The sequence below is a fragment of the Pseudophryne corroboree genome, chromosome 12 (assembly GCF_028390025.1).
Source record: "Pseudophryne corroboree isolate aPseCor3 chromosome 12, aPseCor3.hap2, whole genome shotgun sequence".
Taxonomy (NCBI): domain Eukaryota; kingdom Metazoa; phylum Chordata; class Amphibia; order Anura; family Myobatrachidae; genus Pseudophryne; species Pseudophryne corroboree.
In genome coordinates, this window is record NC_086455.1 from 71958460 (window position 1) to 71969834 (window position 11375).

The 11375-nt window shown below is 45.3% G+C and overlaps 1 protein-coding gene across 1 annotated transcript; it reads left to right on the forward strand.

Annotated features, from left to right (window-relative positions):
- Window positions 1-1470: 1470 nt before the first annotated feature.
- On the forward strand, window positions 1471-7089 carry LOC134980703 (cytosolic phospholipase A2 delta-like). Its single transcript, XM_063947634.1, has 3 exons — window positions 1471-1664; window positions 4028-4214; window positions 5870-7089. The coding sequence occupies exons 1-3, from the start codon at window positions 1539-1541 to the stop codon at window positions 6091-6093; spliced, it is 537 nt and encodes a 178-aa protein (XP_063803704.1). The 5' UTR covers window positions 1471-1538; the 3' UTR covers window positions 6094-7089.
- The last annotated feature ends 4286 nt before the right edge of the window (window positions 7090-11375 follow it).

Below are 11375 nucleotides of genomic sequence, written 5' to 3' on the forward strand. Positions count from 1 at the left end.
CAGTCTCTCAGAGAAAACTGGTTACTTTTCCTGAATTGCAACACTTCTTACAAGGAGTGATATGCAGCCTTCAATCTCTCAAACGCACCACCAGTTAACTCTTTTTAAAATCTTTCATGACTGCCTAGCAGCTTACTCCTTCCAAACCATTGGATTTGAACTGCCTTACCTTTTAGCCATCTACAGATAGTAGAGGTTCAGTCTTGTATATCTCCTTTCTTTATGTTCCATAAAGACAGGGCTATTCTGTCAACCAAAACTTTATTTTTTGCCAAAGGTGGTCTAACATCCATCTAAATCAGGAAATTTTGATGCCTGTTTTGGTTCTGGTCTGGATCACGTTCTCCAGAAGAAGCACACTCTCGTTGTTCTGTGTATTTTGTAAGGCACTGAGAAGCTATGCCCATAGAATGCAGGACTTGTGCAGGATGAATGACTTGTTGGTTCTTTACAATATACATGCGAGATGATGGCTAGCTTCAAACAAGATCTTTGCCAGATGGATTACTTTGGTAATTCACCAGATGTACAATGATGTAGGGCAGCCTGTCCTTGAAAATGTGAGGTCACATTCCACCAGGTCATTGAGAGCTTACTAGATGGTGCCACAATGGATCTCTACTAAACAATTGTGAAGGGGGGACCACCTTTTCTTCAGTGCTCATTTTTCAATGATTAAGAAAAATACATGTTGAAATTTCCTTTAAACACATAGATGAGTTAGAAAAGTCTAACACTGGATTACCATGTGGAATTTAGTAGCTCCCCAGAGCTGCTGTCATTTTTCCCTGGGCTATGAAACACCTGGTTGGTGTAACACTGTGAAGGGGGTGTATGTGTAATCAAGTGGACCAATCAGGAGCTGTAATCACTGGCACACCGGCTTCTGATTAGTTCCCCCATTCACTCCACCGCCATTTTTCAAGTGGTGAACAAAAATCAGATTAAATGCATCTTTTATATTCTACTACAATAAAAGACTGCAGAGGATACATTACACCTTTAGAATTTATTTACAAAGGATAAGGGTGCATCTGATCATGTTTATGTCCGATGTTTAAAAGGGCAATGATTCCACTAGCAGGACACGAGTAGTAAAAGAATTGCCCTTTTAAATATCGGGCATAAACACGATCCCGACTGCTAGTAACAGGTTGCTCAATAGATAAAGGGTAGTTTATGCACCAAGGAGTTTGAGTGGTGAATGGTCAAAGACTATACAGTTTTGAACGAAATATATTGCATGGCTATGCCCACCAGTATGATGCATACCGTGGACCATTCATTGTCGTTATATGTTTACACATTAGCCATCTTGGCACAATCTATGTGGTCAGGAGATGGTCATTATTAATTGCAGTAGAAGAACAAGCAGTACATCCTTTATGGTCTATATTACAAATATTAATAGTTAGATGTGTAAGGAGATTCAGAAAGAATTTAGATATGGATTACTTTTCTCATTGCTTATGTGATAAATTGTTTGGCTTATATCAGACACCGAGCTGGATAAATCCCCCAACAAGCTGACTCCTTGCATGGATGAACTTTGCTTGGTAGACACCGCTTATTACATCAATGCCAGCTTCCCGCCGCTGCTCCGAGAGGAACGCAAAGTGGATGTCATGCTCTCGTTTGACTATGGGCTGTCAGATAAGTTTAAGGTAAGTGGTAAGACACAAAGCTTAGTATTTCTTTGTAGCGAAGGCTTATAGCCCGCCTAGCAGTTATGCCCTGCTCTCCCCTATAACCACTATCAACCCCATTCCATGGCCTTCTCCCCAATGTCAGAAAGACATGTAGAGAAGAGGTCACAGCTTTATTTAACCACAACTCAGGAATATGGTGGCAAACAAAACAGCACTGCTAATGCTGTCTTTTGTCATATCACACTCATACAGAGATAGATTGCCATTCTTGGTACTATGCCCTGAGGATTTCCAAAACTTTCCCCTGGCTTTACACATAGGAACCCTGCACAAGGGTGGTGCCATGAGCTTCAACCACTGCTAATAGGGGGAGCTCCCATGGGCATTGCTTGCAGCACCCAAAGTCAGCTCACTGAGTGGTCCGGTTCCAAAGTAAACCTGTTTATTTAGTAATGACAAACGCCTGTCCCCTCTTATTGCTGGTGGTCGGCTTTAACACACTGAACAGAGTTCCTGCCAGTGATAGGAATGACACTGTGGTTCTGCCTTTTTACAATTGTGCATGTAACTTTACTAGACCTAATGCAGTTCCTTTGAGAATTAGACACTGACCAATAGTACCGGGGTCCTCCATAACATGTACAGTGCATTAATGTGATATGTATAGACTGGCCTAGAGAGGCAGGACCCCCCACCCCCCAAGTAAAATCACAGCGACTGGCCCTGACTTCCTATTGGAAGTTTTACCTGTCAGTCACAGACACTACAGGAAGTCTCAATGGGAGGTGTTTCCTCCCTCCGGGACTGCCAGACCAGGTTGCGATTAGCAGAGAACTTGCTACCAGTAGGAAACCACTCCCCACCTTTTGTGCAGCCCTAGCTGGCTTCTATGGGCTGCAGCTGATGCAGTCCATAGAAGCCGATATTGTGCCCATGAGCAGTCGCACTGCGGCTTGTGCGCATGTGGTGGTCCCTACTAATAGGTAAAGGAGCCGCCGCTGGGATTATACATATGTTATATTAAACTGCATTCCCGGGGTTATGGTGTATTCTCTACAGTGCAGTGTTGTTATTAAGATGGTACATTATCATGCATGCACAAATAGTAGTTACTAGGGTCCCAGACCATGCACTCACTAATGGTAGCTGTGATAGCTGGCCACATCCCCTCTGGTGGCTGATACCTTAAGCATGGGTCCCTACCACTGCATTCCCCCAGTTGAAAATGATTCCTGGCACCAATGATTCCAGAATCCACTAAATAAAGTGAATGATCTGCTTTCCAGCAGCTAATAACAATCAGTGGCCACGATTCAATTCAATGACAGTTGAATAGTGCCGGGAATTAGCTCCCGGGGCTGTTCACTACAGCGCGCTGGGACACCCAATGACAGGATTTCTTCTCGCACTGCCGGAGGGGTGCGAGTAGAAATCCGGCAAAAGTGCCGGCGCAATGCTGATTTCTGCCCTTAGCACGACGGAAAGAGCATCGCGCCGGACACTTAAGTCGGAGAATGCCGGTTCTCCCAACAAAACACCCTATTAATTCCGGTAGAACGGGCATTCTCCAACTTACCACTGCGCTGTATTGAATAGCCGCGGGAGCTAATTCCCGGCGCTATTCAACTGTCATTGAATTGAATTGTGCCCAAGGTTTGCAATTCCTCAAATACAACACAATGGAAAGATGTTTTTACAAACCTTATAATCCAAATTCAACACTACTATAAATAAGTTTAAATGGACAACATATAAAATAACTCCCAGGAGTGGGACAATACAAACTATTAATAATAGCAACACGTGAGATCCTTCAGTAACAATGTAAAATGGAAATACAGTTAGCACTGGTAATAATGAACCCAGCAATGGGGCGAATTCAGACCTGATCGCTGCAGTGCGTGTTCCTACAGTACAAAAGCATCTCCACTGTGCCGTGCTTTTGTACTTGTACGACGGGGCAGGGCCTGACATGTGGGGCGGATTGGCCCTGTGCTGGGCGTCCCCCCCGCATGTCAGGGAAGCTGATCACAGATGTGCTAAATTTAACACATCAACGATCAGGTCTGAATCACCCCCCAATGTTCAGCTATTAGAAAGTGCTCAGAAGTCAGTAATATACTCAGAATTGTCTTGCTGGCAAAGATGAAGCTACAGCTCATATACTCTGCCCCAGTGCACCTATGGGCTGGTATTGATGGCATAAAATCCTTAGTGATAGATGAAGGTGGATCCCCTGAGTAGATGGAAAGGAGAACACCGCTCCCGATATAAAGGGTCCGGTGGTCTCAGTGATCAGATCCTGTCACACCCACTAGAAAAGACTTACTAATTTTGAAGCAATGCAGTTCACCCACGTTGTATTTCTTCCATTTCAGTCAGTTGTCCAAACCCAAAATTACTGCGCTGAGCAATACATCACCTTTCCTAAAGTAGAGCTGAGCGAGGAGGATATAAAGAACCCTAAGGAATGCTATGTATTTTCTGAACCAGTAAACCCTGACGTTCCCATTATCCTTCACTTTCCACTAGTGAATGACACATTTCAACAATTCAGTCGTCCAGGTAAGCTATTAAACTCCATATACTGTATGTTCTTTCTGAGGTATATCACTAATATCGCTTTTACCCTAAACCCAAGTGCCGGGAAATCCACAGATCGAGACCCCTGAGGCAGCTGCTGGGCTGCCCCCAGCCTCCATTTCTGTGCAGTAAATGGACGCAGCGCACATGCGTGCAGCGTCCATTCGCCTCCCCCCCCCCCCCCCCCCCCCCGGTATCGCAGCTGTCTGCTCTTTGTGTGCCTCAGGGATGTGCGGTGAGGTAAATGGCTCAGGAGGCACAGACTAGTACCAGAGCTAGAGTTACACACAAGATATGAGCCTAAGGGATTATGTGGGCATTATACACAGGTGCTGCAGTCCATACTGGTGGAAATTTGGTAAGTATTGATTAGAGATATGGGTGGATAAACTGGGGAGGGGGGGGGGGCACTGTCTCAACTGTCATAGACTTTTTACTCCAGAGTTTTGACTATAAAAATGATTAGAATAGTGCAAAGATGATAATATATTATTTGTGTTTTTCATATACTTTATATGGTCAAAACTCTGGTGTATATGTTAGTATGACAGGAACGGCTCTGCCTCACCTCACCGCACGTCACTTGTGCGCCTTGCCCCCCAACACCCCGACCACTTGCAGGATGCTGAGGTTGGGCAGTATAGGCTTTCACCTTGCTCTAAAGGGGTCTGGTTTGGATTACCCAGGTTCCCGTGCACAATACCCCTCAACAAGGGTCCTACCTGTGTACAACCCTGCTCGATTCCTGGGTTGGATTGCTGGGTCACTGGACCAATGTTGTCTTTCTGGGAGTCGACCTGGCAATAAAGCGGGATTTAGAGTCGGTGTTAAAGGGGTATTAGTTTGGCTGTGAGCTCAACTAACACAAAATAAGAACAGTGAGCTTTGTTACCAACTAATCCCTTTCATGTGGGACAAAGGTTCTAGGATTGTCAAGATCAGGTGAGATACTGAGCAGTAGACCTGTGATATAATGTATTACATCACTGATACCATGTAACATCATCACTGGATATCACGTGCAATTTATATAGTTGGCGATATAGCGTATCTGGACATATTGTAAAAACTTTCATAAAATTATATTTGTTTGAATAAATCATTCTGGACATTCCATCATAATTCCAGTTTACTAAACTGTTGTGAGTTGTTTATACCTAACCTAAATACTATTGTATCCTGCATTTATATGATTAGGATTAAATGATTTTGTGCGTGTGTGTGTGTGTGTGTATGTACTGTATGTGTGTGTGTGTATAAGTGTGTATGTGTATAGCTATGCTATATAATAACAGGCTAACACTGCACCTCACTTCTATGGGGGGATAATTCAAGTGTTTTGAGCGCTGTCAGCCATTAGATGGTGCCTGACGGAGCAATTCAAGTGTTGCTCCGGTCAGGCGCGCAGCCGCTAGCGTTGACATTATGTTGCGCTGTCATTTTGACGGCCTGGTAACTAGTCTATAGCCCCAAAGCAATGACTATTTTTTGTGCATGTGCCAGTTTCCAGAATATCACTGGAAAGATTGCTCATGGTGCAGGGTGTGGGGGACCCAGGGTCGGTTTGCACTGCACACCCAGTATAAGTACGCCTATATACTGAACATCCTTGTAAAACTGATTTCCTTTCTTCACAGGAGTGGAGCGAAAAACAGTGGAAGAAAAAGAAGGAGGAGTGGTGGAACTGTCTGGCCTCTGGTCAACTTACAGGACTCTTAATTTAACTTATAGTGAGAAAGAATTTGACAAACTGTTAAACCTGACAGAATATAACGTGGAGAACAATGAGGAAGCGATCCTGCAGGCCTTACGTGATGCCATTGCACGGAAACAGAAGCACAGAGCTAGTGACAATATCTGAAACAAAGACACAATGAAATGGGCCTTGTTTCCTTACAGTACAGATGTTGTTTGCACGTACTTGAGTGACAGCCACTGTGTAGACTGAAACCAATACACAGCCTGTTGATCCACAAACTACAAATGTTCTGGAATTTAGGGACCAAAGCCTGATAGATGTGGGCCTACTGGATCTGTGTGTCAGATGTTCTACTAAATAAATCACTATCTCAGGGTTGGACTGGCCCACAGGTGTACAGGGAAAATCCTCAGTGGGACCATCCTCTAGCGGTCAGGCTCCAGACCGTGCACTCAAATTCTGCTCCAGACCGTTACTCTACTGGAAGGTCAGTAACTTGGTGGAGTAGGATCCCGGATGAACTTAGTGTTCAGTTTGTTTCTATGGAAACTGCAACAGTATTAGCTCTCCTGCCAATCAAAGTGGGCATTCCTGACACACCCATCCCCTACTTCATAATGGGGCCCAGTTCTTTGCAGGCTGAGTATGTTGTCTCTAATAGTTGTCCAAGTCTTTCAGTGGTGAGTAGCCACGCCCCCTCGAGTGGCTGGCTACAACCCTTCAGCTTAGGCCCTTACCACTGCATTCCCTAGTGGGCATGGAGGATGCCCCAGTCCTACACGGCACTGTCTATATCAAATGGTTATGAAGTACATCATCCAGAGGCACTTGCAGAGAGGAGGGGGCCCGTGTGCACTCTCCAATTGGGCCCCCATCTCTCCGGTCATGTAGTAGACTCTGGCATTATGCCAGAGTCTACTGTGCATGCGCAGGACTCCAGGATCATGGTGCCCGCGCTGCATTCCCGGGGACATCTCTATTGAGCATGCGCTAATCCCGTAAATAGCCGCCGCGTCCATTATCCGAGTGATACAGCAGCCAGCACCAGGCTGACGGAGAGGAGAGTATAATTAAATGAGTGCAGGATGGGCCAGGGGCGTATCTAGAGAGGAGGGGACCCGTGTGCAGTCTCTAGGGGTGGGCCCCCACCTCTCCAGTCCTGTAGCTGGTAGCAGCGCTGTTAGCGCTCTGTCTGAGCACTAGAGACTCTGGCACAGTGCCAGAATCTACAGCGCATGCGCAAGTGTCCGAAAAATGGCGTGGCGGCCATTTTCTCGGAGACCTGCGCATGCGTTGTAGACTCTGGCACTGTGCCAGAGTCTCTAGTGCTCAGACAGAGTGCTAACAGCGCTGCTGGCTACGGGACTCGGGAGAGGAGGGGACCCACACCCGGACACCAGAAAGGTAAATATATAGAAGAAATGGGTGCAGCTGCACACATTATAGATACGCCACTGGGGTGGGTGGTGTGTGGGCCCTTAGACCCAAGGCCTGCACCGCACACCTTGCACCCATTATAGATACACTAGTAACAACACCTGTATATGAATCCTGACGTCTGAGGCCTTAAGAACCTCTTGATACTCCGATTTGTACTGTCCATAAATAATAGACAGTGCTGGGTACTTTGTTACTACTTTGTCTCTAGATGAAAATATAATGTAAACAGCCTTATATCTCAGCCATAGGGATCACGTCTCTGTAAATAAAAATGTTTTGATTTATAGGTGTCAAATGATAAATTTTATTAATGGATTTGAACCCATGGACGGGAAAGAAGGCCCAGATAATTACACTTTGTATTATGGGTGTAGTCCAGCAAAAGTCTGATCTCAATGTACTGATTTTATATGTATGTAAATAACCTATACTATTTATTTTTTTGTTAAGACGACATTTTCTAAAGAGAATTACAATAGGAACTTGAAGATATTATATATAGATGTTAAATCTGCCCCACCTGCAGTGCAACATGGTTTTGCCCAGTTGTGTGCTTTATTGCTTCGCTTACAAACCTGAATCAGGCCATATCATGTTACTATGGAGGAATCCAAAGCCTCAGTTTGAGGATAATACGCTTTTTGAATGAGAACACAATGTTCAGTGGTAATGTAGTTTGTGATTCATAGTGTTACCATATAGAGACAAGCTTACCATATTGTAAAGTCTCTCTCACAAATATAGACAGATGTAACTTGGGAAGGCATTGCAATACCGTTACTAAAAGGAACTGAAGTCTGGGTAAAGTCTAAAACCATCTACCAGCTAAGCATATGTAAATGAAATTAAATGGAGGTTTGTTGGCATCACACTGAATAATACTGTGGTGACTAAGATACCAATAATGAAGAAAAGCGGCCCCTTGGGTAGAAGAACCGTTGATCAGTTGCAGATTGTGGGTATCCACTTTATCGTTCTTTAGGTAAACCATGATATTCTAATTTATTGCAAACAAAAAATGTGCTGATAGAGCCAGAGTGCACTTATGTACTGAAATAAATATGGTTTATGCCCTTCTTGCAGGAACACTATTTGTCATTGCAAATGACTGACTTTTAAAAATAAAAGAAATTCAATGGAAAATACGTCTGCTAGGAACTCTTAATGTGTCTTGTTTATATGTCATTCAATAAATGCAGCATATTCTAGAGAGTGTCCTAGTGTTTCTCTAAAGGGCACACATGACTTGATGATGTCATGCCGCACCTCTGAAAGACAGAGGATCCGCTGTCGACTTGGAGGAGCAGCCAGGACAAGGTAAGGGTCTGTAAGCTGAAGGGATGTGGAGAACGGCTGGAGCTGGAGAGACAGAAACATAGAAACACAGACTGCTGGCAGATAAGAACCACTAGGCCCATCTAATCTGTACACACTTACACACTAGGGATCATTTTTTTGTATGGAGCCAATTTACATACCAGTATATTTTGGGATTGTGGGAGGAAACCAAAGTACCCAGAGGAAACACACGCAAGGGAGAATATACAAAAAGTAATCATTATCAGCAAGCATTTGCATTATCTCCCTTCCCCTTTTTCTATTCCTGACTTTTTCTCCAGCTACTTTGTTTGTTTCTATCTATACCCTCTCTCCTCCCCTCCTCTGCCTGACTGTTTTTAACCTATCACTCTCCTGCCCCTCAATCTCTTTCTCTCCTGCTCAATATCTCTCCCTCTTCTTCTGTTTCTCAATCTCATTCTCTGGGGGAGATTCAAATGTTTGAAAAATAAGAATTTACTCACCGGTAATTCTATTTCTCGTAGTCGGTAGTGGATGCTGGGAACTCCGTAAGGACCATGGGGAATAGCGGGCTCCAAAGGAGGCTGGGCACTCTAGAAAGATCTTAGACTACCTGGTGTGCACTGGCTCCTCCCACTATGACCCTCCTCCAAGCCTCAGTTAGGATACTGTGCCCGGACGAGCGTACACAATAAGGAAGGATTTTGAATCCCGGGTAAGACTCATACCAGCCACACCAATCACACCGTACAACTCGTGATATGAAACCCAGTTAACAGTATGAAACAACAGAGCCTCTCAACAGATGGCTCAACAATAACCCGATTTAGTTAACAGTAACTATGTACAAGTATTGCAGATAAACCGCACTTGGGATGGGCGCCCAGCATCCACTACGGACTACGAGAAATAGAATTATCGGTGAGTAAATTCTTATTTTCTCTGACGTCCTAGTGGATGCTGGGAACTCCGTAAGGACCATGGGGATTATACCAAAGCTCCCAAACGGGCGGGAGAGTGCGGATGACTCTGCAACACCGAATGAGAGAACTCCAGGTCCTCCTCAGCCAGGGTATCAAATTTATAGAATTTTGCAAATGTGTTTGCCCCTGACCAAGTAGCAGCTCGGCAAAGTTGTAAAGCCGAGACCCCTCGGGCAGCCGCCCAAGATGAGCCCACCTTCCTTGTGGAATGGGCATTGACAGATTTTGGCTGTGGCAGGCCTGCCACAGAATGTGCAAGCTGAATTGTATTACAAATCCAACGAGCAATAGTCTGCTTAGAAGCAGGAGCACCCAGCTTGTTGGGTGCATATAGGATAAACAGCGAGTCAGATTTTCTGACTCTAGCCGTTCTGGAAACATATATTTTCAGTGCCCTGACAACGTCTAGCAACTTGGAGTCCTCCAAGTCCCTAGTAGCCGCAGGCACCACAATAGGCTGGTTCAGGTGAAACGCTGACACCACCTTTGGGAAAAACTGGGGACGAGTCCTCAATTCTGCCCTATCCATATGGAAAATCAGATAAGGGCTTTTACAGGACAAAGCCGCCAATTCTGATACTCGCCTGGCAGAAGCCAAGGCCAATAACATAACCACCTTCCACGTGAGATATTTCAGATCCACGGTTTTTAGTGGTTCAAACCAATGTGATTTTAAGAAACTCAACACCACGTTGAGATCCCAAGGTGCCACAGGGGGCACAAACGGGGGCTGAATATGCAGCACTCCTTTAACAAATGTCTGAACTTCAGGTACTGAAGCTAGTTCTTTTTGAAAGAAAATCGACAGAGCCGAGATCTGTACCTTAATGGAGCCCAGTTTTAGGCCCATATTTACTCCTGCTTGCAGGAAATGCAGAAATCGACCTAGTTGAAATTCCTCCGTTGGGGCCTTTTCGGCCTCACACCATGCAACATACTTCCGCCATATGCGGTGATAATGAGTTGCTGTGACCTCTTTCCTGGCTTTAATAAGCGTAGGAATGACTTCCTCCGGAATGCCCTTTTCCTTCAGGATCCGGCGTTCAACCGCCATGCCGTCAAACGCAGCCGCGGTAAGTCTTGGAACAGACAGGGCCCCTGCTGTAGTAGGTCTTGTCTGAGCGGCAGAGACCACGGGTCCTCTGAGATCATCTCTTGATGTTCCGGGTACCACGCTCTTCTTGGCCAATCCGGAACCACGAGAATTGTGTTTACTCCTCGCTTTCTTATTATTCTCAATACCTTTGGTATGAGAGGTAGAGGAGGGAACACATAAACTGACCGGTACACCCACGGTGTCACTAGAGCGTCCACAGCTATCGCCTGAGGGTCTCTTGACCTGGCGCAATACCTCTCTAGTTTTTTGTTTAGGCGGGACGCCAACATGTCCACCTGTGGACGACCCCATTGATTTACAATCATTTGGAAGACTTCTGGATGAAGTCCCCACTCTCCCGGGTGGAGGTCGTGCCTGCTGAGAAAGTCTGCTTCCCAGTTGTCCACTCCCGGGATGAACACTGCTGACAGTGCTAGTACATGATTCTCCGCCCATCGGAGAATTCTTGTGGCTTCTGCCATTGCCATCCTGCTTCTTGTGCCGCCCTGTCGATTCACATGGGCGACTGCCGTGATGTTGTCTGACTGGATCAGCACCGGCTGGTGTAGGAGCAGGGATTTTGCTTGACTTAGGGCATTGTAAATGGCCCTTAGTTCCAGAATATT